The sequence below is a fragment of the Indicator indicator genome, chromosome 13, assembly GCF_027791375.1.
Source record: "Indicator indicator isolate 239-I01 chromosome 13, UM_Iind_1.1, whole genome shotgun sequence".
Classification (NCBI taxonomy): domain Eukaryota; kingdom Metazoa; phylum Chordata; class Aves; order Piciformes; family Indicatoridae; genus Indicator; species Indicator indicator.
This window is the reverse complement of record NC_072022.1, coordinates 13339242-13366663: the sequence shown is the minus strand read 5'-3', so window position 1 is coordinate 13366663 and position 27422 is coordinate 13339242. Positions and strand designations below refer to the sequence as shown.

At 42.7% G+C, this 27422-nt stretch overlaps 1 protein-coding gene across 1 annotated transcript in view; it reads left to right on the top strand.

Moving 5' to 3' along the window:
* Positions 1-27422, top strand: part of YEATS2 (YEATS domain containing 2) — a 46252-nt gene that overhangs the window by 2170 nt on the left and 16660 nt on the right. Inside the window, exons 2-17 of the mRNA XM_054385945.1 lie at positions 885-982; positions 1091-1183; positions 4748-4990; positions 7176-7291; positions 8394-8555; positions 10274-10385; positions 11877-11921; positions 12829-13015; positions 14659-14898; positions 16734-16892; positions 19264-19367; positions 21548-21655; positions 22719-22892; positions 24310-24568; positions 25502-25663; positions 27139-27251. Coding sequence (XP_054241920.1) covers positions 885-982; positions 1091-1183; positions 4748-4990; positions 7176-7291; positions 8394-8555; positions 10274-10385; positions 11877-11921; positions 12829-13015; positions 14659-14898; positions 16734-16892; positions 19264-19367; positions 21548-21655; positions 22719-22892; positions 24310-24568; positions 25502-25663; positions 27139-27251 — 2375 coding nt within the window. The remainder of the gene's footprint in view (positions 1-884; positions 983-1090; positions 1184-4747; positions 4991-7175; positions 7292-8393; positions 8556-10273; positions 10386-11876; positions 11922-12828; positions 13016-14658; positions 14899-16733; positions 16893-19263; positions 19368-21547; positions 21656-22718; positions 22893-24309; positions 24569-25501; positions 25664-27138; positions 27252-27422) is intronic.

Here is a 27422-nt window from a genome sequence, read left to right as displayed (position 1 = left end):
TCTTCTAGAAGTACAATTTCTGCTTTACCAAGTTCTTACTTAGAACTTGATGAAAACAGACGCTGCTTGAACCCCCTTGATATAATGGAGGTGACTTAAAGGAAAGACAATGCTTAAGTCTATGGCAGTAGTAGAGCAAAAAACTGTTGTTCCTTTGTTCTAGAAAAACACAGTAAGATGCTGATTCAATTCCTAGCTGCTGATTCGCCGTGAAGTATTTGCACAGTTTGAAATAGTGAACTACGTGTTTTCCACCGAGGTCAATAAACCCCTGCTGAAAGGCTAAAGTTTTTTTGGCTGCTGTGCTGGAAGAGGATTTAGTAATAGGTCGACCAGTAGTAGTTTGATTTGTGTAAAGGCTTGTAGGCTCTCCAGAGCAGGCTTCTCTGCATGCCAGTGCTGAACATACGAGGTATTGGTTTGCCTTATTATTGCTCCATGATGTGGCGTAAATTTCCTGGATGTGAATCGGGCCAAAGAGAGCAGAAAAATGTACACAGTGTTCCAGCATTACTCCTGTGCAGTCACAGTGGTAACTGCACTTGGCTGTGTCACATTGGAGTTTTCATTTTTCTGTTTACAGCTTTACTAAGACGGAAGTAAACAAACTGGTGCTGTTCTTCCCATCTTCTGTTATTTGTCATCTCAGACCTATAAAGGAAAAAATATCTGTCCCATAAGCTATCTTTTACAGATACATGTGGTTTTTGTTAAGACAACTTTCTTTTGCAGAAAAATGATCCTTCCCTTTTTTTGTGTGTGTGCTGAACTTATTATCCCATCAATTCTTGCTCCATGATTTCTGATCTTTGTTTTCAAATGGAGCATCCAAAATAGAAATAAAAATATTTTCTTCTTTATTTTCCATGTGTGGGCTTTTACAGCTCGAGATGTTGCTGTGCAGAAGATTGAGACCATTATAAAAGAACAGTTTGCCGTCGAAATGAAGAGCAAAGAACATGAAATTGAAGTTATAGACCAGGTATAAAGGCTTTTTTCTTTAAAAATACAAAAGATCTTGGTGTATTTGGGCCTGGGGGGATTGCTACAGTGGGTATCCATTATTATCTGCTACCTCTTATTTTCGTAGCGCCTCATTGAAGCAAGAAGGATGATGGATAAGCTTCGTGCCTGTATTGTGGCTAACTATTACGCATCTGCTGGTCTCCTTAAAGCTGGAGAGGTGAGAATTACTTTGTGAGTAACAAGAATTGAGGGAATATTTGCCGAGAATGGTGTATAGTTCACTGGGTGTTTGGTTTTGAAATGTGGTTTTTCTGAAATGGTGGAATACAAGCTGCATGTGGGGTGGCAGTGGGAGAGGAGACCTGTGCATCACCAGCTGGGCCTCAGGTGCTCAGCAAAGATGAGTCTTCAAGGAGCAGTTGAGAAGCCGTTCAGCAGCTTTTGGTTCTGTTTTCTGAAATACTTTGTAAAAAAATTTTTTTTATCAGTTCCTGCATGAGAGCACCTCACTTCTCACACACTGAGTAGTCTTTGCAAAGCCCTAAAAAGTGGGGAACATATTTTCCTGTTTAACAGGAGGAGAGAGGAAGCAGATGGGTGTTGGAACTTCTCAGGTGAAAGAAAAAAGAAAAAAGATAAAAGTCAAGATTTCTCAAGACTCAGGCAAGGCTGTGAAACCACCTTCCCTTTACCCTGACAGCCAGTTTGTTAATGGTTCAGTGAGCAGACTAATGGCTGCAGCAAAGTGGGAGGTAAATGAAGGAGGTATCACAGAGAGATTAAAAATTCACAAGGAGGTTTAAAAAATCCCAAACCCTATTAGTTAAACCCCAGTTTTGAGCATTCTGTCCTTAATGGGATGGTAATTGCAGGGTGTTCATGACTCATGCAGACTCCTGATTGACAGGTAGTTCACTATCAGTGTGGATATTTAGTTACCATCTTTTCAGTTCGGGGAGTTGATCTAATTTCCAGTAAAGACCTGAGCTGATTGAAAGCAGTAGATGGGTGCTGCAAACCCAGGTTTTACTGTAATCCCATGAGAATTTCTCTTCAAGCAATGGCTCGCACTGCTGCTCCTGTTTTTCTGGTGGTGATTTCTAGAAGACTTGAAATGGGTAAAACCAAAAAGGTCCAGCTTATTTTACCTTGCTGAACTCAAGTTAAGCAACTGGATTTGAAAAAAATCCTGGTGGTATTGAAAAAAATCCTTGGAGGCTTGGCAATCCCTCTTCTCCCCTTGAAGAATGCGAGCTGGGGTCTGATCTGGGAAAGTCCTTTTATCCAGTGTCATCCTGTGCTGTGCAGGGTTTGGTTTTTCCTTGCTGATTTTCACACTTGCCAAAAATAACAATGTCTGTAGCTGTTTCAAAGTATTCTCAGAACTTTTGGGTGCATCCTTGCTTTGTTTAGCTTTCCTGTAGTTTTTAGTAGCTCATGGCTGGTGTAGCTGTGTCTTAGATTGCATTTTTTTTTCTTTAAAGCCCTGATGTGCATGCAGGCTAAATCAGTTTTTTTTTAATTTTGAAATTGTTACTCGTTTCAATTTTACTTTTTGTCTGTTTTTAGTGTGTGGTTAATGTATGTTTGACTCAGCAGTGAATGATGTCTTGTTTCTGCTTCTGGTAGAACAGGAGTCTCTGTAGTTTAACTCGGAACTTCTAGGAAGATGATTTGCAAATTCCTGACTTGTTCTCATGAATACCAACACTTCTTCAACCCAACGGGGCTGGGTTTTGAGGCTTATGATTCCATGTGATTACAGTTTATTGTGTTTTCCAACAAATTAGTGGACAACATGTTGGTCATTTCACTTGACTAGAGGTAAAAGAAAAAAAAAGAGGTTCTTGGTGGTGGTTTGCTTTGGTTTTCATTTGAAGAGAGGCTGAGAGACCTGGGGCTTTTTAGTCTGGAGAAGAGAAGACTGAGAGGGAATCTAATAAATGCATATAAGTATCTGAGGACTTGGTGTCAGGAAGGAAGGGACAGTCTCCTCTCATGGGCACCCTGTGGTAGGACAAGGGGCAATGGATGTAAAGTACAGCACAGAAAGTTCCACCTCAACATGAGGAGGAACTTCTTCACTGTAAGGGTCACGAAACACTGGAGCAGGCTCACAAGAGAGGTTGTGGAGTCTCCTCCAGAGACTTTCAAGATCTGGATGCATTCCTGTGTGACCTGTGCTAGATTCTATGGTCTTGCTCTGGCAGGGGGGTTGGACTCAATGATCCTCAGAGGTTGCTTTCAACCCCTAACATCCTGTGATCCTGTGATGTTTTGTGGTCCCTTGCCATTGGATATACTGATATAACTTTTGAGCAGATAATTGAGAGTTGGTAATTGCTTTGCTCATGTACTTAAAGGACAATTGGAAAGAAGGCTCTCAAATGAAGCTTCAAAGTCCAAGATGGGACAACATTTAACTCCTTTTCCTTCTACCATTTCTCAAAACCAGTTCTGTTGCCTCAGAGTGGTACTGGTGTCTGTCGCCATTCTACGCAGAATTTTAGATCAGGGGATTTAATGTGAATTAAATATAACCCTGCAAAGGAAAAAATAAACAAAACCAACTAAAAAAGCCTGAAGAAACAAAAAATCCCAAATGAGTTTCTTGATTTGTTTTTCTTTGTGACCTGTCCTCTCCCCATGTATGACTGTGCCAGCCTGGCTGACTGGGGTGGTTTGGGCAGGAAGGAAGAAAGTTTCTTTCAGCTGGTGTTGCCTGCAAGAAAAGCTGTCAATGCAACTCCAGTGTGAGCCTGTGGCTTCAGGAGCTGGAGTAAGTTTATCTGCTGGAGCTCTGCTGCTGGCAGAGGGACATTTCTGCCAACTTGATTCATCATCAGACCAAAGTGACAGGAAGGACTGGTGGCTGGGAGAAGTGGCCAAGAGACGCTTGCTTTGGATGATGGGTGTTTTTGTTGCTATTTATGAGGTTGAAAGCAAATGCAGGAGAGGGTAGGGGAAAATCACAGAATCACAGCTTGAGACTGTGTCCTCTTGTTCTGTTGCTGGTTGTCTGGGAGAAGAGACCAACTCCCACCTGTCTACAACCTCCCTTCAGGCAGTTGCAGATGGCAATAAGGTCTCCCCTGAGCCTCCTCTTCTCCAGGCTTCTCCAGCTCCCTCAACCTCTCCTCACAGGGCTTGTAAAAAAGCACCTTTGTCACAGTAATGAAAAATAAGAGATTTAAGCACTCCTCTGCCCCATTTGCCACCCTGCAGGTTTAGGAGGACCTAAGATGAGCTCTAAGGTATACATTTTGAGAAAAGTTTGCAAGCATGCCTAAGGACGTTATTCTTTATCCTCTGTTAAGCTTGGGGAGCAGACAGGGTGCTAATACATGTAGCTTGCCTTACAGGCATTGACAAGGCTGCCCCTGAGTATCAAAGCTAAAGAGCCTGATGCATTTCCATACCCTGCTTGCCTGCACGAACCCGGCAGCTGTGGCCTTCCTGTGTATGGTAAAAGACCAGAGGTGTGTGCAGAGGAAGTGAAGGTGGTATTTTCACAGGGATATTACAGGTATTTGAATAGGATGCAGTGCTCCTTTCTGAAACCAGGTGGGTTTCTGAGACCAAAGGATCTTGAAGAACACTCGGTTTGGGGTGCTGTTTCTGTAGAAGCTTCTCTTTGTGTGGCATATGTTTTCCCTGGAGGGCAGCTGATTAAATATTTGCTCTTTCTTCATACATTGACTTTTTCTCTTCTGGTGCAGCTTTGTTTTCATCTGAGCTGGAGGGGAATAATGACCAGATCTGCCTGACCTCTTTGTTGCAGGGGACCAGGTCATGTGATGCGACGATTCTTAATCACCCTTCAATCAAGAAATTCTTGGAATCGCCTTCTAGATCGTCATCTCCAGCTAACCAGGGCTCAGACACTCCATCTGCCAACCACTCCGAGAGCGACTCGCTCTCTCAGCACAATGACTTTCTCCTGGACAAAGACAATGGCAACTTGGATGCAGAGGCGCAGCTGACAAACAGCCTGGATCAGAGACAGAGCAGAAGTACTGGCCGGGTAAAGTAAAACTCGAGTGGTGGTCAAGTTGTTGGAGGTGTGTGCTCTGTCGGACTCGGTGCTGGCACCAGGAGCTCTTCATGTTTTCACCCACCTTGCTGAAGATCTGTTTCTTATCCTCTCCAACTGCTTGCTCCCACTCTCTCAGCCTGGCTTTGCTGTAAGGCTAACTGAAGTGTCTGTATCTTGGGTAACTCCTCTTAACTCAGTCTTGTCCAATAGAGAGGCCAGCCAGGCAGCAGTGACAGCTTTGTGTCAGCACAGCTATCTGCTGCTGTCTTGGTTGTTAGCTTCTGGGGAACAAGGTGTGTCAGAGCTTGAGCAAAGGGGTTTGCTGTGCTGATGGAAGTCAGGTCAAGAAGGGCAGAGCCTGGAGAGAAGAGCAGCCTGTGTCATTCCTAGCAGTGCTTTAAAGATGTAATGCTGCTGCCTGCCCTGGGATACTGATATGGACTGCATTGCTTGGAGTGATTGAACCACTGGAGTGGTTTTGCCTCCTCAGCAGCCTGTGATGGCACCAGTGGATTAGGTCACTCTGGGAGTGTGGGCAAGTAGAGCCCTGGGTTTGTGGTCTGAGTGGGCTTTTTGTTGGTGTTGCTGCTTGCTGTCATGCTAATGCCTAACTGAAACAGAATGACCTGGGTTAAAAATTTCTTCTTTCATTGTTCCCCCATACTATTTGCTGTGTTATTTTTGGCATGGAACCATTCTCTTAATGGCTCACTGTGAAGCTACAGGAATGCTTCACCCATGGGCTGCAGGTAGCTCCACAAGGGAGGTTTTCACTGGCTGCAGGTGAAATGAGCCTTAGTAGGTGAGATGAAACTCTTTGGTTTCCTTTCAGTTCCTTTTATCTGTCAGGCCTGCCAGAGGAGTACAGCCTCTGACCCAGTCTGGGGCTGGATGTATCTCATTGTGTGTGACTACGTTATGCAACTGAACAGGTTGCAATAATAGGTGGCAGAAAGAGCCACTGCCTCCACTGAGTAACATGACACCCTTGATAATAGGTATTACATGGTTTGCTGAAACCCTGCTGAAGGTCTGTAGCAGAAGGCAGATAAACGATGTATCATGTGGACCCCCCTATATCATAAACCACTGGACCAGTATGATATGTTTCTGCACTGGGGGCATTGATGAGCAGTTGTGTTTCTTGTGTGTAGCGTGTTGGTACATCTTTGACCAACACAGCCTGTGACTCAGAGGTGGCTGAGGGAGTGCTGAGGAGCCATCCTAGCCTTCTGTGCCTGCTTGCTCCAGTTTGGGGGATCACTGACTTAACAGAGGAGGTGTAGCAGTTCATAGTGAATTCACCACTCCCCGTGCTGACAAGTGCTCAGTAGTGTAATCTGCAGGAACTGCTGCACCAGCTCCATTGTTCACAAGAGAATGGCAGTCCCTTATTCTCTGGACAGCTGCTTTGTGCATAGAAAAGCCTCTCATTCTCATGCAAACGACAGTGCAGACTGTGTTTGCACTGTGGGTGGTTATGTCAGCGTTCTTGGTCAGGTATGTCAGCAGCCTTAGCCACTGTTTAATAGCTGAAGTTGTGTTATAAGGTTTCTTAGGCTAGATTTATTATACCCAGATATTGCAGTGGATTTGTAGGTTTATCTAGTTGTCAATGACATGGTATGCTGACTGCTGTCCTTGTTGAGTTGGAGCAAAATTCTTGTCTTGAGCTCAGCCTCAGTTCTTCACCATGACACAATGCTGGAGTCCTTTAACACAGCAGAAGCTGCAAATGAGAAATACTTTAATTTTCAGAAGCCACTTCTGGGAGATTTAGCTTTTCTTCTGATTAGTGCTTTTCTGGTTAGCATGATGCCAGTCAGGCAGAGCTTGAGCTTTTTCAGATAGTGCAGTGGTAGTGCTTTTGAAACCCAAGCTGAGGTCAGGCTTAGATCCATGGTATGTGGCATATGTATGCTCAGTGCAGCCATGCCGTGTACTCTCAGCTAGGTAGTGTCATCGTTGCGTGCCTGAGTCTCTTCAACCTGCCTAGACAGTGATTTCAGTATTTTTAGGGATGATTCATCGTTGGTCTTTCATTTTGCTCTGCAGGTTTCCTGTTTTTAAAAGCATCTTACTTTCTAGTGCCAAACAAAATGATGTTTAAAAGGAATGTTTGGTTTTTTTGTTTGCCTTTTTTTTTTTTTTTTTCTTCTTCCCCTACCCTCAGGACAGTTCAGGTGTTTCAAGCTCTCAAAAACCAGGACAACGAAATGCCGGGCTGTCGAACGATGAAACTTCACGACTCTATGTGAAGAAAACGATTGTGGTTGGCAATGTCTCCAAGTTAGTATCCAGAGGCTGAGGGAGGGGCCTGTATTTCAGGATTAAATGGAATAGGAGGTTAAAATTAGGAGACAAAATTGCTAGGCTGTCACAATATGAAGTATTGTCCTTGAATTATCACTGTCCCAAGGCTGCCCTCCTTGAGTGTCTGCATGGGTTTTGTTTTGTGGGAGAATCAGGTATTTCAGTAATTGTTTTATTTGTGTGTGTGTGTATATATATGTATATGGAGATTTTAAGATCTGTTTCTCTCTAGGGGAGTTTTTCAGCCTTTCCTGACTAGTTAGAATTCTCAAAGTTTTTCCATGAAAATTTGGAAAAGCAAGTTGTCCTAATGACTCATTCAGCGTGTTCGTAGGGACAATGTGGACTTTTTAAAACAATTTATAATGTTTTTCCCCCTCCCCCAGAATTTAAGATAGATAAATATATGTAACTCTTGAACTTTGAGTAAATCACTGAAGAAGGCCATTCATTTAGGAAATGATGAACAAGTCCAGATTTCAATTCTTCGCTGTAACACCACCTATGTCAGTCTTTTCCTCTTGCACGGAAAGTAGCAAACATTTGCTGACGAGATTTATGTTGTTAGAACTGCATCTTGAAAATCTGCCTAAGCCTGGACCCAGAACCAAGTATTGATTACAAAGTTTCTTTGAAATGTATAAGAAGAATTGTTATTTTTGGTATTTGTGGTAGCAGAGTTGCTGATGTTGTGTTCTGGTGCAGTTTTGCTTCCTGATATCTCAGAATAGGTTGAGAAAGGGATTTAACAGAGGCAGAATGTTGAAGTTAAGTCTTCCTAATTAAGAGCCAAATATTTAAATGGACAAAATTTCATATGGCATATGTACAGTGAAATAGAGGAGATGTATTAGAAGCATAGAGTAGAGCATGGGACCCTTACCTCTTTTTGGATAAACTGTCAGAGTAAGGAATAAAAAGCAGGACTGTACAGGGGGCAAGGTTCACACAGGTATTTTGCCATCCCCACATTTTTTGCCAGATTTTTCCTGAAATACATTTTTTTTTTTGGTGCTCGTCTATTTGAGATTTTTATCTTGTGTTTTGTTCTTGTTTTTGCTTTCAATTGCTTTGCCAGGTACATTCCCCCAGACAAGAGAGAAGAAAATGATCAGTCGACCCATAAATGGATGGTGTACGTTCGAGGCTCTCGGAGAGAACCCAGCATAAATCATTTTGTCAAGAAAGTTTGGTTCTTCCTCCATCCCAGTTACAAACCCAATGACCTGGTAGAAGTGAGGTAATAAGGAATGACTCCAGTCACTATTCCAGTCTTTATGCTTGCCAGACTTACAGTGCCAAGTTTCGTAGAAAGTTCCTTTCCTGGTTTAGTATTCCTTGTCCGTCTTCAACCTCTGACTTGGCTTGACTTACTCCAAAATAATAGTAAAAATAAAGGAGTCTTCGTGTAGCAAATGTGTGCCAAACAGTTTTGTGTTTTGTTTTGTTGTGTTTTTTACTTTTAATTTCCTACTGAGAAAAAGCCTTCAGTTGTTGCATTTCATGTTATTCATGTGAGTTTGTGCATTTCCTGTACACTGCTGTGCAGGTTAGATTTCTGTTGCTAAAAGAGGTGTCTGCTACCTCCTGTCCATTCTAGTGTGGAAAGAAAGAGGAGGCTCCGAAAACTGTTTTGCCCACCCTTTTAATGATACATGTGCATTTGGGCAAGAAATCATATCCGTCTCTCAAGCGTTTCTCCACTGTAGTGAGATCAGTGACATTTACTTCATGCTTCAAAGAATTCCCTGTGAACGTGGTGGTGCTGGTGCTAGAGAAACAGGGCAGCTTCTCTGTCTTCTCCTAAACCTCTACTCAAAGCTGTGACCCTAATGGCATGAGTGGAGTCAGTTCTCTGTTGATTGCTGCAGGGAAATGCCCTGTCAATCTCTTGTTCTTGCTCCTTTGGACAAGAGGGTGGGAGGACACCTTCAAAACGCTTTGTGTCTTCCCAAAGAAACCGTTCTTTGCAGCATCCTGGGGGAGGGTGTGGAGACTGCCGAAGTACAGAGTGGCAGCTGAATTCTGGCAAAATTCAACTACTGAAAGGCGACTCTGTGAGAAGGGTTGGTATGGCTCGGTACTGCTTCTGAGAAGGCAACCCTGAGCAGGACAAAAGCAAACTCCTTCGCATTTCTTGTGTAACATTCTAAATTACTCTTGACTGCTGTCTTTTAGTCCCTTTCTCAGTTCTCATTATCTGATGCTAGTACCATTTGTCTTCTGTTTTAATTCCATCTGGTTAATTGATGGTTTTGGTGCACAGTCTCAGTTATCATAGTGAACATTAATATTCCAGACCAAAAATAGCGTTTCAAACTCTTGCACTTTGTTTCATTGCAAAACTACCTTTGAGATTTACAATAACAAAAAGCTAAAATAGAAGCAAAGTAAGGGTAAATGTTAGTGTAATAATAGAGATAAAAAGCCCTTCTCTTTCATCTTGGAGAATGATAGTGGTTGAGTTAGTGTTTCCTTGTCCTCTGTGTTTGTTCTCTTAGTGTTACACCAAGTGTGTGTCTTCTTTGCTACAAGGTAGCCAATAGCTGAGGGTGATTGTAAAATGTTGTGTTGAAAACTCACCTCATAGCTGTGTCCTAGGAGCTTGCTTGGGTTTGGTTTTTTGTTTTTTTTTTTTTTTGAAACAAGTATTTTTCATTTGGCATTACAGAGCCTTCTGTGGGTATTTTTTTGAGATCCTTGTTTCCCTTGTCCTCTTCTCCAACAGTGTTTTACCATTATCTTCCCTGTCCCCTTGTGCAAAATAAAAGTATGTTTTCAGCTGTCCAAAGCCATAAAATTCTTGTTTCTGTGATTGCATTCTCTCTGTGGTGAATAGCAGGCCTGAAGATAGCTTTAGCTGTCAGCTGGAAAAGCAGTCTTTGGCTTTTCGAAAAAGAGGTAGGTGAAAGCTGTACCACGTCTGCATCCAAAATGTGAATCACCGTTTGTTTCCAGAGAACCTCCATTTCACCTGACCAGGAGAGGCTGGGGAGAATTTCCTGTGAGAGTCCAGATACACTTCAAGGATAGCCAGAACAAGAGGATCGATATCATACACAATTTGAAGGTATTTCAACAAGGAATGTGGGAGAAAGGCAGTTAAATGAGTTCTTTTGCATAGTCTAGAACACTTGTGTGTATAAGTCTGCCTCTCTCTGTTGTGTGTCTGTCCTGCAGGGTATTTGCATGTGAATAGTTGAGCTGGAGGATTAGCAAAGATCCAGGAAAGCCTCTTACCTTGGCTATATTGAAGTTGATGTAGTAGCCGAGGAACCCAGCCTTGCAGAGGCTGGAACTGATTCTGCTCAGAGCAGCAAGGCATTTACCTGTTGTTTCCCTACAGTTTGAGATGTTTGTTGTACTCTCACCACCTATACCTTGACGTGCTGCTGCAGGGCTATTGGTAGACTGATTGCTGTACGTGTTCCGTTCCTGCAGCACTTGCACATATCAGGCAGAGATTATCTCTGGTTAACAGAGGGGGCAGGGAGGGGCCGAGACTCCCCAGTTGTTCCTTGTGCCTTTTGAAGGGAGCTTTCTTTGTCGACTGTACTGCAACACTCAATAGGTTTTATAGTATGCAGCAGTCTTGGAATATTAGGCCATTGCTCTTGTTTTCCTTTTAATTAGTGTCTCTGGTGTCAATGGAATTAAGTCCTGAGCTGGTTTATTTTCCCATTGCTTTGAGCACCCTGATTAGTTTTATTTAAACTCTGCCTGTGTTAATGAATTTTGTGCAAATGTAGATACCTCACTGCAACCCCAGACAGAGACAGTAGAGAAGGCTGGAAATGTTCCCCTGGAATTCAAGGATATTTTAATGCAAACAATGAGTAAAATTTATTTGGAGAAATATAACTTGGGGAGAAATGGGTAATGGTAGGATGGATATTGTGCAGCAAAAGAAGCCCAGCCTGCAGAAAACTGAGCCAGTCTGTTGCACACAAGAACTCAAATATTTTCTGTTCACATACTGAGCCTGTGGCTGCTGTGGGATGTTGTGAGTGAGCTGAGTTCTCCATGGCTGGCAACCTGTCTGCCCTTTAGCTCTGGGGCACTGTGAACCTGTCAAACCCAGCTTCTCTCTGTGGGTATCTTAGTCTGATTGGGATTTTCTGCCTCTTTATCAGCTGATACTCAGTAGGAACAGTTATTTAATCAAAAATTGCAGTGTCAACATAGCTTTCATGCCAGTTTAAATCGCTCTTGTGTTTTTTCTCATTGTTGTTTCCTTATATTGACATCAGGAATAAAAAGGGACATTCCTCAAAGGCTTCCCTTAGACTGCAGTAGTATTTCCCCAACAATCTAATTTCCTTCACTTTTTTTCTCCTTTGTACTTTAGTATGGGCTTTGCGTCATGGTTGGCCTTTTGTTTGCAGAAGAGAGGGTTCATAACAGAGCACTCAGCGTTCTGACCCTCTGACCTCAAAAAATTGGAAGTGCTGCTGCTCAACTTAGATAGTTTCAACTCTGTTCAAAGAAATTGTATTGTAAATTCCAGATAATAGATCACTTTGCCCTGGTTAATATAAATGTACTGTATTCTTTCACCCAGTTGGACAGGACCTACACAGGCCTGCAGACCCTCGGTGCAGAAACGGTGAGTCAGCAGGTCATGGGATGGATGTTGTACTTTTGAGTCCCTTAAGGATGTTCAAAAAGAAAAAGACAGGACTAAGCAGGCTCAGACCCATTTGATTTCACAATTTCTGGAGTGTAGGTTTTGCTTTCTTGTTAAATGAAATAATTATGACACCTTGTCACTATTCATGACAACAGTATTTTTTCCCCGTTCTAGTTTAGGGGAGACTGTTTCTAACTCCTCCTTCATAAAGAACTTAACTTGTACTAGAGTCTTAATTTTTATTTCTTTGTGTAGCTTCTGGAACCACATGCCTTGATTTGCATTCTGATGTGCTGCAGATCTCATACCTAAAGAGATCAAACAACTAACCTGCTGAAGTTTGGCTTTTTTTTTTTTTTTTTGTATTATGTTCCCCTTGTATTGTAGTGAATGGAAACTTTTAAGGATGAAATTGCATTACTTCAGCTTTTCAGTCTGTGGAGGAAACATTAATGTGAGATGTCTACTGTGATGAAAGAACGCTTTTGAAGAGTAGATAATGTGGTGTGTTCCTCAAAGCCTTATCAAAACAGATAGAAAAGGCAAGCTGCAGTTTTGTGCCTGTCCCTAAGGGGCTATGCAGTCCTTTCTTAGTGCTCAGTGCTAAGCTCTGTACTCCTTCAAGTGTTCACTACTTGGATTTCCCCACAGACTGAGAGAAGGGGCTGTATTACTCTGGGGTTAAATGCTGCCAGATTTTCATCTTAGCTGGACATCTGGGAAGTGTCCCCAGAATTAATGGAAATGTTATGCAGAGGTGGGAGAAGGAAAGGGCAGAGGTTTCTAGACATTAAAAAAAATGGGAAAGCATAGCTGTTTTCACTTTTTATAGCCTTACCTAGCTACCAAATATTAATGTTGACATTTCTTCTGTTTCTGGAAGGTAGTGGATGTGGAGCTACACAGGCATTCCCTTGGCGAGGCGTATCTCTTCTCCCAGTCTTCAGAATCTGACCTTTCTGACGTTCCTACATCTTTACCACTGCCATTGAGTATCCCAGCACCAGTCAAAGCTTCTTCACCAATTAAACAGTTGAGGGACCCTAGCCCAGATGCTTCTGTGGAAAAAGGTAAAGCAAACGGGTGCCAGTGAAATTCCAGTCCTTGGAATTGCATCTTTTCTGGATACCTCCTCCTAATTGCTCTTGTGCTGTAAGGGCTGCCAGTGCTGCCTGCTCCTTGGTCACTCCAGTTGATCATTTCTTCAATGCACTCTGAAATGTAATTGATGTAATGTTATGGTTTATTTGGGTTTTGGCTGGCATTTTATTTGTTTTTCCTTTTTTAATCTGGAGTTTGTTGAGCAAGCTCTGTTTTGCATTACCTAGTGATATAGAGCTTTATATAACAAAACACAATTGGAAAAAAGGTTGTTGAATAGCACTTGTAGTTTTACTCTCCACAGGCTTTTTTTCAGAGGGTTTTCTTAGGTTTCTGAATATTTTGGGAACTGTAAACGTTTAAGGAATTGGTCTAGTGGTAGCTTCCGTTGCATACCTTGGTGCCTGACATGAGCTGACTGTGGTGGAATAAAACCAACTAAATGTGGTGTTGAAGATAGAGGGTGAAAAAGACGTAGTGTGGGTTTGTCTGAGGGGTGGTATCTGTGCGTGTTGTGGTCTCATTCTTGCTTTCTCCTGTCAGACAAGGAGATGCAGCACCCGTTGCAATGGGGCAGGATTTGATGCTTCTGGATCATTTGAATTGCCTGAAAGAAGCCAGTGCTAGTCCCCTGTGGCACACTGTTAGGATTTTTAGTGTGTGTAGAATAGGAATGTGCTGTGCCTCTGTTAGCATTGAGCTTTATTTGCTGAAATACTCAGTGTCAAGACTTACATGATAGACCTTGGTTAACTGGGCTGTGAAACAAGGGTGTCTTTTATGGTTTCCATGTTTTGGTGTGAGAGACTCGGTGGAAACAGCAACTCTGTATTGCGAAATACGATTGCATACAACATGGTCTGAGGCCTGTCTTGATCTATCCTGACACTCGTGTGTTCAAGCAATGGCTTTAAGTTGGTGTCTTGTGTAGTGCTCTTTCTGGTGGTGGTCTGACTCTGTGAGTAGAACGTCCACTGTTTGTATGTTGAGTTTTCTTCTGGCCAAAAGAGGAGAAACAACCAAATTTTAAGTGCACAGCCTTTTTTTACTCACAGGAACACAGGCAGCGCACCTTTAGGTGAGCAGCTAACAGGAAGAAAGTGACCATGTCTCTTTCTCACATGGACAGACAGTGGGATCTCTCATCATCTGCAGGTTAATTTATCACCTTCCACATCAGATAAGGTGGATTCCTTAACTTGGGTCAAAAAGCAGTAGGCAGTCTTGTGCTAAAAAAATGCACTGGGAGATTCTCTGTGAAGGAGCCTTAGCCATGTGGAGCCCTAACCAGGGACACTTGAAACCACCATCAGCTTTTGGTCAATGGAAAGGTTGTTCCAAGAACACGTTGAAGTGGCTGATCACCTGCCACAGCTAGTAGGCTGTGCATGGTAGAATTTTATTCTTCTGTTTAGAGACAAATCCTAGAGGTTTGTGCAGGAGAAACCCCCCTACCTCACTTTGTCCCTGCTCAGCAGTGACCACCAGTTGCTTTTAATTCCTCTTTCAAGAGTGTTTGTTGTACTGAGTTTTGTTTGTGTAGAGGAGCACAGTAAGGAACTAGATGTCTCAGCCTAAGAACTATTTCTCTTCTTTTCCCTGTTTTAATCAGGATTCCCTGGGAATGCTGAAAGCGAAAGACATGCCACGTTTTATTCCCTGCCATCTTCGATAGAACGGACTCCCACCAAGTTAGCCACACAGAAAGTTGCCTTTGGCTCCCATGGAAATTCAGCTTTTCAACCCATTGCAGCTAGCTGTAAAATAGTGCCTCAAGGTCAGAGTCCAAGCCCTGCAGAGTCACCAGGAAAATCCTTCCAGCCTATCACCATGAGTTGCAAGATTGTATCAGGTGAACGATAGTTTACTTATCCCCAGTGCTTCATCCTGGAAGACACAAGAGTGAACCAGTCAGACTTGTTTTGGGTCCTTGCCCTTGTTTCCTGCCAATCTTTGAACATCAGGCAGTAGAAAACTCTAGAACAAGGAGCTGAACATACTTCTTAATGTTCAAGGAAAGAAATACAAGTATGAAGTGCTTCACTTCAGATCAAAAGCAGGATGAAAGCTGTTTTTTCCCTCTTCTTGAATGTTCCTAAGTATGAAAAAGATATTCTTTAACTGGTCAGCTACCTGCAGAAAGGCCCATGCAAGGGCACATCCTCCATGTGTGTAATACTTGTAGATGGGAAGACTCCATTCTTTTCCTTCCTGCTTCCAGACAGCTGAGATGGATTAAGAGGAGATTTTTTTTTATTCTGATAATTTGGCATATAATTAGGTTAAACCTTGTAGAGACCAATGGTTCCTATTCTAGTTGCAGTATCTCATCTGATGTAACTGCTTTGGTCTTCCAAAGTCCGCTCTCTATTGGATTAAATTGTCAGCTGACTGCAGTGAGCAGTGTGACACTCTTTTGGTAGCTTCTGAACCAAACACAGTCAAGGTGCTTGGGAACGATGTTTTCCACTGGATGGTGTTTTCCATCAGAAAGTTTTAATATGCAGCTCACCATGTCACATGTTGTGAAGCTGAAAGATGACGTGTGGCATCCTTTCATATTCTGATGTTCAGGGTAAAGAGGATGAAGCACCAGTTATCAGTATGTGTGATTTCTAATGATAATTTTCCTCAAGTGTTTTGTTTTGGTTTTTTTTTAATTAATTTCTATATTGTTCCTTGACATCTTAAAACTGTACTCAGGCTGATTTACATTTGAACCCATGCCAAGTGCTTTCTTCTTTCTTAATAAGCTCTTCTCTTATCTTCTTTTCCCAAGGCTTCCCAGAAAGCAAGAATCCTATCTTTCTTAAAGTGCTTGGGTTTCTCTCTGTTGATCTTTGCTATTCAAATATTTCCCTGATAAACATTTTTCCAAAGCTCTGCTGTCTGCTGAGAAGTGTCACTGCTTTCAGATTTCAAAAGCAGTTTGTAAGACATGGGGATTTTATTTACTTAGCATTTATGTTCTAATTGTCAGTCACTGCCAAGAAAGCAGATTAGTGGGCAGTTGAAGCTCAGTGTGCTTGCTGCTCTTTTCTCTGATCGCTTCCTTGCCTGTCCTCTCTACGTTTCTTGCTTACTCCTTCCTGCAGCTTTTCTTTTCTCTAGTTTTTCTCTTTCCTGGTCCTGTTACCCAGAAGCTGCACATTTTATAGTTTGCTTTCAAGGGCTTCTGCTGTAGTAAGAGCAGTGAAAAGACAAGAGTGTCCATGCCTGTCTTATGGCTGCTGTATCACCCAGCCTTCTTAGGTAAACTGCTCAGTTCCTGGCTCTGAATGCCTGTACCACGGGCTCCACAAGGGAAAGAGAGCACCTATCCAGGAGCTCAGATTGCTGTCTTCTCTTTGGGCAGACTGATCTTGACAGTGAGAATGACAGTGAGATAGGTAATATCCCTTAGGATTTAGGGATGGACCAGATGGCTTTATAAGGTCCCTTTGAATCCTCTTTGTCCTGTTAGGCAGAGAATGTCCAGGGTAGTTAGAAGCCATAGTGCTTTACATGCCTTTTCCTTTCCTTCTGTCTTCTCTTTCCATCTCCAAATCCTGTGATCTCACTCAGGCTGGGAAATGCATCCTCAAAAAAAAAGATGTTCCTTCTGCATTCCGTTTTAAAAAGTACTACTTTTGCTGTATTTCCATGTTCTTACAACATTTACAAGATAGAAGCACTTTTTTTCTTAAGGTTCTCCAATATCGACCCCTAGTCCATCTCCGCTACCTCGTACCCCAACCTCCACTCCGGTGCACATGAAGCAAGGCTCTTCTAGTTCAGTCATTAATAACCCGTATGTTATTGTGGACAAGCCTGGACAGATGGTTGGAGCAGCAGCCACGAGCACAGGTGTGTAGTGTGATCATAGAAGGCAGTGGCTTAGTTTTACCCATTCAAGTTTATTCTCTCTTTACAATGATTAGTGTAATAACAGTGTTTCAGCTGGCAAGGATGGAGCAGTACTCGTCAGAGGAAGAAGATGGTGTTGGTTTCCACAACTGGCCTGTGAAACATGGTTGCAGGTAGCTCAGACTTCAAATAACTTCCTTTGGGAAACAGCATAATGCAAGGCCAAACAGAATTCACAGATACCTCTTCAAAGAGAGCCTGTTCTTTGCAGGCAAACAGGGAAGGGGAGAAAGTAACACAGAGTGTGGCACACAGGGATTTGGGCAGAGACTGTGTGTAAGGGACAGGGTGAGAACTATATTGTGGGTGTGAGCAAAAAGCATGGAGAGCTTGCAGTGACTGGCAGACCAGTCTTAGGTCCAACAGTACAGTGCTCTAAACACATTGAAATGTGTAGACCCAAGTTACTAGGAGAATGGCCACGCTGGGTTTTGTTACTGCATTCAGCTTCTAGCAGGGTCTATTCCAGCTGCTTTGGATTCCTCTACTTGAATTTTCCTTCATGCTTCAGTGGTTAAGTGGAGCCTCAGGTGAGGGGTGAGGACCGAACTGCAGGAGACAGGTTGGGTATGGCAGTCGATAGGTAATCTTTGTGTCAGGAATAGAGGAAGGTCACTTATTTGTTGTGTCTTAGGGCCAAGAACCTCAGCCTATTCAAAACCACACTTGTTTGTGTATCTGTGTGCTTGCCAGCATCTCAGAAGGATGCTCAGAGCCATGAGATGTAGTGCAACATCCACATAATACACAAATCCTTTGCTGGACGTGGTTGGAAAGTGCAAACATTCTCTGATAACAGTTCCTCCTTTATCTGAGGGAACACAGCTATCATGTTCATGGTAACCACCTCTCAGAGAGAGTTGGAGGGAAGCATAGTTGACTTTTTTAAAGTATTTTTTGGGTCTTTCTTTGTAGTACTGAAGCCTTTCCACCAAGAAGTTTGGGGGTTAGTTGGTTGGGGACTTTCTGCCTTTTTCCTTTTCTGTTTCTTCTTTACCTCTAGCCTGACTCTGCTCTGTGTGTGTGGTTCATCATGGTTTGGGTAACTTTTGTGTTCTAGTAGAGATTTGTACATGGAGGATAGGATCTGTAGATGCCGCAGATGGTTTGGACATCCAGGTCTTAACACCATGATAGATGCCTTTTCCTGTCACAATTAGTATGATGTAAGTACAGACTGGCCTGAAAGAAACTGCCTGCTGCCTCTCCCCTCCCTGCTCTCCTGATTCTTCCCCATATACTTGTGCAGATCAGTTTGGGGACCTTGCCCTCACCAAACTGAGCTTTGCAGTCAGATAGCCTCATCACCAGACTCTGTATGAGGGAGCAATAGGGAATGTGGGACTGGTTTTTTGGCAATAGCAGCACAACTGGATTGAGTATAATGTGATGCTACAGACAAAATCACTGGAATATTTTTGATAAGACTGTAGAATGATACTTAAGAAGAGGGATGAGATTTTCATGCTCTGTGAAAGCCAGCCTTCCCAAAACCATTATTTCAAGAAATGGCTGCTCACTTACCTTTAAGTGCAGATGGAGTACAACTGTATGAGACTATTGCTGTGTCTCTTGAACAAACAAAACTAACAAACCAGCTCAACAGCAGCAACAAAACTGCTGCTGAGCAGCAAAGCATTGTGCACACTCTGATAATGCAGGGCAAGTTTACCACGGAGCCCCTATCCACCTTGGGGGTCAGAAGAGTGCTGTTACGTGTGTACCTGTGTGTTGTTTTCGCAAGAGCCATCTTCCCCAGAGAGGACCCTACGTCTTCATTACTTCTGTTTCTTCCTTTACCCTACTCTCTCTGTCCCTTCCTCTTACTATCCCTCACTTTGTTTCTCCTTCCTTTTCTGTCCTTCCTTTTTCTTCCTACTCCAGCCTTCTCCAAGCCTTCCCCCATGCCAGTGTCAGAGGCTCATGTAGGTTCAGAGGATTAGTGTGGGTTCAGGGCAGTAGGGGATGTTAAATCTGCAGCAGCAAGTTCTGACTGGCGACTCATTTACCATCCTAATTTCACATATTTGTTCCTGTAGCTGATATCCTCAGCACCTGGGAAGGTGCCTGACTGTTGCTTGCATCCAACAGAGCTCCGGACGGAGAGTTACCTTCTCTGGGGTGTGGATTCTGCAGGTGGAAGTTTAGTAGTGGATTTGTTTTATGCCCGTTCCAACTCATGTTGTTGTACCTCATGAAGAATATAGAGTTGAAATTAAATGCCATGTTTCTTGTTAGAAGAGGTTTCCTGTGTTCAGTGACACCACTCCACAGCCCTCACCCAACATCTGCTTTATTTCCCAATATGCAGGGAGCCCAACCAGCAAACTGAGCAGTGTTTGTCAGGCCTCTCATGGAACTGGATCTCCTGTATCCAAGACACATGGGAACAGTTTTGTCACCTCGGCTGTCAAGGTAATGTTCTAATTAGGTGCATGCTTTCCGTTTACAATCCAACTTCCTGGTAAATAGGGCTTTTTAGTATTAAAAATGCTGCATTTTGGGCAATTTCTTTTGGTTGTCATTTCCTGTGAAGGTTTGCTCTAACAGATGGAGCCATATGATAATGTGGTGGTTATACAAGACGATATTGTCACTTCATACTGCTCTAATCAGAGTTGCCTACACCTCTGTTAAAGTCACTACTCTGCTGCTTTTCTACAAGGAAATCCATGGAGGGCATAGCTCTCAAAATGTCTCATCTCTCTAAAAAGCTCTTCTGAAGCTGACTTTGATCTTCTTCACTTTATTAGTGATGGTATGATTAAACTAGAGAAGCCTACCTCAAAACATTCACTCTGTTCATTATTTTTGTATAGCAGCTGCTCCTAGCAGTATGAAAATAGCTCATTTAGTAGTTTTCCAACTGCCTGCATTTAGAAACATGTTTGTGTAAACAGTGGAGTAACCAAATATGTAAACAAACAGTGATACATAGGGTTCATGCTTCTGATCTGCAAAGTCCAAAGCTGAACTGTCTCACATAAAATCTCTCCCACATCTTGTGCTAGGAAGGATATTTCTGGCAGGGAAGTGGTGTCAGTGAGGCTCTTTCTGAAAGCAGCTGGTGGGTGTGCTGCTGCAAATGGGAGCATTTCCCTGTCTCCAAGTCACAAGAATATTAATGCAGGATATGGTGTAGGGGTGAAGGCTTGCCAATCAGCCTGCAGAGAGCAAGTGGAGCATTTGGAACTGAAATGCTTCCTTTGTCTGTTAGGGGGAAAAGCGTCGAATATTGCCATCTGAAGCAATTAGTTTGGAGTAGCATTTTAAGTGTCAGTTGTGCAGCTAGCTATTCAGTTTTTAAGAGCTCAGATGGATTTCACTTAACTGTTGAAAACCATTCATTAATCTTTATTTTTCACTGATTTGGGGCAGTGCTTTCTGAAAGATTTTTGATGAGTCAGAGTAGGCATGTGTCATTAACAACAGCTAAATTCTGTAGCTCCAGGGCAAAGTTTAAAAATTGAAGATATATGTGATTAAAATACATAAAAAAATTATCTCTGTAAACAGAATCACATCTTCTACTTGGTGGAAAAAACTATAATTTCTTTAAAGAGGAGGAGGTGTCTGATAGTTCAGTGTGTTATAGATTGTTCTTCACTTACCATTTTTTACCTCCTCGCTGTGTGCTGCTTTCCTCTAATTTTTTAAAACATCTTAGGGCTGTGTTTCTTCAGCCATTTTAAAATGACCAATATGCAGACTGCTGTTGAGAGGACTGGTTGTGCCTCTAACCTTGCTTTCACACTTCCCCCTGTTTTCTTCCAGTTGTACAGCAATGTGGTGACCAGTCTGGTTGAAAATTAATCTGTTTTCAGTCAGATGTGTCAGTACAAGGAAGATGGCAAAAGCATTAGGCTAGAGTCTCTGAGGGCTGGTTTCTGGTCATGATCCAGCTCAAGGATGGGCCAAGTGATTGTGAAACCGTGGCTTTGGAGTTCACATTGATTGAAAAGAGCACAGTTATTTTAATTTAAGCAGAACCTTCATTAAATGAATTTGACTTCTCTACAGTCTCAGATCCAGAAATGCCAGGTGCATGGTTTTCAGGTGTAGAAACATTATTACTCCATTTAGTTTTGTAGATGTTTTTCCATTCAGTTATGTAGCTGTTTCTGCCACCTGGTGAGTTCTGCCTGAAAAGAATGTGTGCCATCCCATCTTTCTAGTTACAGGAGAACAGAAATTAATCTCAAATGCCCTGCTCAAAGCAGGGTCAGATAGGGCAGGTTGCTGAGGAATGTGTCCGTTTGGGTTTTGAGTATCTCCAGAGCTAGAGAGTCCATCATCTCTCTTGGTAGCCTGTTCCAGTGTTTGATCACCGTTAGTTTTTTTTTTTTTTACTTAAAAATAAATCTTATGATTAAACAGAATTCCCTGTTTCAATTTGTGCTCAGTGACTCTTGTACTTTCATTGGATACTCTTTAGCATTGTCTGGCTTGATCATCTTTCTACCTTCCCATCAGGTATTTGTACACCTTCCCATCAGGTATTTGTACACCTTCCCATCAGGTATTTGTACACATTGATAAGATCCCCCCCTCAGACTAACTGAATTTTACAGCTGTTCCGTATCTTCCTATTTCAGCAGGAGGATTCTCTGTTTGCCACCATGCCACCCCTTTGTCCCATTGGGAGTCATTCCAAGGTGCAAAGCCCCAAATCAGTCACTGGAGGACTTGGAGCTTTTACAAAGGTATTCCTTGTGGCTTTTGTGCTGGGATAAGGAGTCCTGTGATGCCATTTCCTGCTGACTTGTGCCACAAACCATCTCAACTTCCAGTGCTTGTAAAACTGTTACTGGAAACAGTGTCTCTTGCTGCCAAAGGCTTTCCAGCACCTTTCAAAAACGTGTCTTGTTTTCTTTTCTTTTCCTGTGGCACTACTTTACCTTTGATCTTTCTTTTTATCTCTTCCTTCATTCTTCCTTGTTTTTCTTTGAATCACTGTCATATTGAGGCTGATATTTTAAAAGCTGTTTTTAGTGGGATACAGCAAATGTAAACTACGGGACATCTATTGGGAGCTTCCCTAAAAATGATACAGTAATTTCTGAATCTCAGATGTTGTCACTTCTGGGTATGTTTCCTTAAATGTTACTATCTGGCATTTAAAGTTGTTTCTGCTAATATTAGGTGATCCAAATAAACGGTGGAAAAATGTTTCCCAGCAGTTTAAGCAATCTAAAGCAAAAAACTCCAGCCTTTCTTGAGTAGCTGCACTTAGAGATAACATTCAAGGCCTGTTCCAGAGAAAAATAAAACATTTACACAATAGAATGTCAGCTACAACAATTTACAATATTTAGAGCTGTAATATCAATTGTAATTTTGCAAGATAGGAGAAAAAAAATTAGGTTTAGACCATGTCCTGAGCAGGAAGGTACTTAGAAATTTGAAACTGAAGTCTTGTGGCTCCATGCTGAATTACAGGGCCTGAAGAAGTCCGGTCTTGCCAAGTCCATTGTTAGTATGACTAGTAGCTGCAAAATGACTAGCAATTTCTGTGAGCACCTCTCACATCTGGAATGCTTTTGTAAATACACCCCCCCCACACACACCTCCCACTTGCCCCCCAGGCTTGTGTATTTGGAATAACTTTCATCTCGGAACTGCATTAGAGAGTTCGCCAGGTGGCAAGAACCGTATCTGAGTTTACTGACTGTGGCCTGCCCTTTCCTGTGGACAGGTTGTTCCAGAAATGATTCCCAGGGATTTAAGGCATTTGCTTTCTTACTGTTGCTTCTTCCTACTTAAAAGGTGATAATAAAGCAGGAGCCAGGAGAGCTGCCCCAGCAACCCCAGCTACCGGTGACAGGGACAACCACACAGACATCTGTGCAGCAATACGTCACTGTAAAGGGGAGCCACATGTTAGCTTTGTCACCTCAGAAGCCAGTCGTGAGCACAGGCGAGGGGATGGTGCAGTCTAAGGTAAGAGGCATTTGGGCATCTTTGGCGGGGTGTAGGTTGTCTTTCTTGTGGTATTATTGGAGCCATGCTTCTTTCTCAGACCTAGCAGCAGCGCTGTGGTTAGCTGGTTTCCCCATGTGCAGAGTGGTTCGTATCATGCTTCCTTGTAGCCCTTGAGAAGGCAGCAGGCACTACTGCATTTCATTGTGTTCAGGGAGCATCTCCCAGTTCTGTCTAACCCATGGCGACACTGAAGTGGGGGTGGTTTTAAACTGGAGCCTCTCAACCCAGAAAGTTGCCTGCCATCGTCAACTCTTGCTGAAACTCATCTAGCTCTTTGTTAGAAGAGGCACCGGACTGCAGGCCTACAACAAAAAAAGAACAGGACAAATAGGGAGTGGGGTGGAGGCTGAGCCAGAACTAGCATTAGATGGAAGCAATTCTACTTGAGTGGTAACTCCAAGTGTTTTATTGTAAGAGTCTGTGCCAAAGCAGTGCTGCTATGACAGGAGATACAGCTTCTGAAAAGGCACAGTAACTGTACAGTGACAAGAGTACAGATGTGTCAAAAATTGTCCATCCTTGCTTGTTTCTGTTGTGAATAAAGTCAAATTATGTGCCAAGCTCAAGAAACTACATATGGAGCTTTCACTTTTGCATATGTAAAATGAAAAGTTGGAGAAGAGACTCCTATCGGGGAATGTAGTGACAGGACAAGGGGTAATGGCTTTAAACTGAAGGGGGTGGATTTAGATTGAGTTAGGAAGAAATTGTTCACTGTGAGAGTGGCAAGGTTCTGGAAAAGGTTGCCCAGAGAAGTAGCAGATGCCCTATGCCTGAAGTGTTCAAGGCCAGTTTGGATGGAACTTTGAGCAACCTGCCCTAGTGGAGTGTCCCTGCGCATAGCTTGAGGGGTGGAGCTAGGTGGTCTTTAAGGTGCCTTCCAATCCAACTCAAACCAATCTATGGTTCTTTGATTTGCAGCAGTTCATTGTGCTTTTTGACTGCTTTATTTGCCTGTTTGACCAGATATGCAAACTTATTTTTCCCTGCAGTTATTGTCAATGCATACAACTGGAGCATTTTGTGGATTCTACTTTGAGGCTGTAGTTTTTCCAGGGATCTGCTTCCATGAATGTGTTGAAACTCAATTTCTGGATCTCTGTGCTTTGCCAAGGCAAGCCTTACCTTCAGCTGGAATTAAGCCATTGCTTATATATCAGGAAAACATGGAATTGCCCTGGTTGTGTTTAACAGTTTCTCTTTTTATTTGGGATTGGCCTCTTGCCAGTTTAATTTTGTTTCTAAATGAATAGTTTTTATATACAATCAGACATATATAGAGTGTCCTGAAATGTCTAGAGATGGAGGTACCAGAGCTAGAATTCACATGATTGCTCTTGGCAGCACCACACCATCCAGTATTTCTTTGTTGCAGGTTGTTGGTGTTCCAGTTGGTTCTGCTTTACAGTCAACAGTGAAACAAGCAGTGGCCATAAGTGGTGGCCAGATACTTGTGGCAAAATCCAGCTCTTCAGTAGCAAAGGCTGTTGGTCCGAAGCAGGTTGTGACTCAAGGTGTAGCCAAAGCCATCGTGAGTGGAGGCGGAGGAACAATTGTTGCTCAGCCTGTGCAGGCCATAACAAAGGCGCAAGTCTCTTCCACAGGTGCTCAGAAAAGTACATCTCAAGGTTCAGGTAGCGGAATTTTATACTTTCTTAATAGCTCATGGTGGGTAGGCTTCAAGGCTCTGTAATAATTCCTTCAACAGCAAAGTAGCTATGTGCAGTTGAAAAACTTAAATGAGTATAGAGGGCTCTGTAGGGAAATTCAGGCTGAGATTAGCAATAAAGAAAATGTTAACTCACTGTCTGTAGACTGGGGAGAGGGAGCACCAGTACTTCAAAACATGCAGTGTTCTGTGGGTGGAAATCAGACAGGTATGCTGGTGAATGTGCTGGAGACCTAGGGAAATCAGACAGGTATGCTGGTGAATGTGCTGGAGACCTAGGGAAATCAGACAGGTATGCTGGTGAATGTGCTGGAGACCTAGGGAAATCAGACAGGTATGCTGGTGAATGTGCTGGAGACCTAGGGAAATCAGACAGGTATGCTGGTGAATGTGCTGGAGACCTAGAAGACTTTCATGGAGCCACGCCTCACAGTTCTGCCCAGCACTGTGGTTCTTAGATACTCAAAGGACTCCACATAAGTCCAACCAATAAGAGCAAAACTGTCCTTACTGCATCTTGCGCCTTCCTTAGCGCTCACAGTTACTGGAGCATGGGCAGAAGCACCCTCCCTGCTTCTGCACACAGCTGGCTTTAGCCCAGTGTGTCTGCTCAGCTCTGTTCTGAGAGAAGTGTTGCAAGGCCTCTGTAGGTCCCATGGCTGTGCTGGTTTGGGCTGCAGCTGTAGGTGGTACTGTACCCAGAGAGAGATTTATTTTCATACCTATTCAAAAAACTGTCTTTTCTTCACTGGTGGGGTTAATCTGCAGTTAGGTCAGCTAAGTATGGATTATCACAGGCTAGCTGCATGTCACTCTTTGAATTTGATCCTGTGCAGATTTCAATGTATACTACTTTCTGCAAGCAGTAGTTTTATTTCTTTTTATTCTTTCTTTCTAGTGATGGCTACATTGCAGTTACCAGCCACCAACCTGGCAAACTTGGCAAACTTACCACCAGGCACCAAACTGTACCTCACCACCAACAGCAAGAATCCTTCTGGGAAAGGAAAACTGCTTCTGATACCCCAAGGAGCTATACTGCGAGCCACAAATAATGCTAGTTAGTCTTGCAGGGAAATCTAATGAGTTAATGTAATCACTACATAATTAATGTTTGGTATTTTTGTTGTAGAGCATCCTGGTACTGTGGAAGACAGTAAAGGGATGGGGTTCCTTTGTGCACCACAACCCAGTATGTGGTGCTTTTTAAGACTGAGATCTCACTAGTAGTTTCACTTTTAGATGAAACTGCTTTTCATGCAGTGCTCCCAATGTCTTTCTCTCTGTGCTGAAAGCAGACACTAATTTTTCTCAGAATTCAGCTAAGGGTTGCCTTTAACTTTTCCTTGTGGTCTAAAAGAAAAGACAACTGCATTTTTGTGATGTAGAACTGAGAAGAATTTTAATATGATTGTGAAAGCTATTAATAAGAAATGGAATGACACCCTGCAGAAACTAGAAACACAAGAAACTAACTTTGAAAAGCAGAAGACACTGTGTCTGGAAAGAGGGAAAGACATTATGGATACAAGGTTTCATCCCAAGCAGTTGAGACCATCATAAACACTTTTTGTTAATGGGCTTGTGAATCAAACTTGCTGTGAAATACTTGGAGAATAACAGTGCTAATTAGTTCTTTTGGGCAGTGCTTCATTTATAGTGTTCCGTTGCTGTTGGACTGTGGAGGTGAAGAGTTTTGTCTTGAGCCTTCTCCAGAATGCTCCTTTTGCAGCTGGGAGTTGGGATAGGAGATGGATTGGGTGTAAATTTTTTTGTTCCCAGTTCTGATACTGTCAGTGAGCAAAAGGTATAAAGGGTTGTAAATACCAGCAACATAGCAACAGAATACCTGTCACTGAAGAAGTAGATTATCTTGCTAAAAGTATTTGTGCTTTAGAACTTGTATTGGGAGCCCCATTGCTTGAGGTTTAGAGGCAGCTGAGGCAGTCAAGCTTTGGCAAGGAAATAATCTCACAGGTGTCCAGGAAGAGCAAATACTTGTGATTTTCATGACAGAGCCATAAATGTTTATTTTACACTTGTTTCTCAATGGGAGTCTGCAAAAAAAGTCAGTGTTCAGGTTGTTCCTTCTGGAGGCAGAGCAGTATCAGTGTCACTACAAGTTACCTCTGTTTAGTATCCATGATGTAATACTCTGCTAACAAAACTGCATTGGAACAGCCAACAAAAGTGAAATTAAGAATCCAGTGGGATTTGGAGCATTTCTAGGGCTTTTTCTGCAGATTCATAATCTGCAAAATCTGATAAAAAGGAAATTCAAAACAGTCTGAAATGATCTTTCTTTGCCCACCAGCCCTCGTTATTTCTCCTATAGCTCCTTTCACTCATGGTGTTTGCTGAGCTATAAAGAGAGCCCAGCAGCACTGTGCTCTACTGGGTAATAATGTAGCTCAGCTGCAGAACATGGCAGCAAATGTCTTGCAAAGTGTTATCAAATACTTGTGTATAAAGGGGTGCTTTAGCAGCTGGCAGTGTCTGGTTACTAAAGGCTTAAGCCTTTTCTTCTGGTTACAGGTCTCCAGTCTGGTTCTTCTACAAACAGTGGAGGAGGAGGAACCCAAAGCACAAGCAGTAACTTGTCACAGCACCTCACCTATACATCCTACATTCTGAAGCAGACACCCCAGGTCAGTAGCATAAACATGTCAGTTGAAGTGGGTTGACATTTCAGGCTGCAGTGGCCTTAGGTGTGTGCCCTGTGGTTCTGTAGCTCGTGAAATGTTGTTCTTGTAGGTCCTTTCTAGCAACCCTTGTATCTCTTCTCTCTGCCAGTCACCTGCTTTACTACTCGATATTGG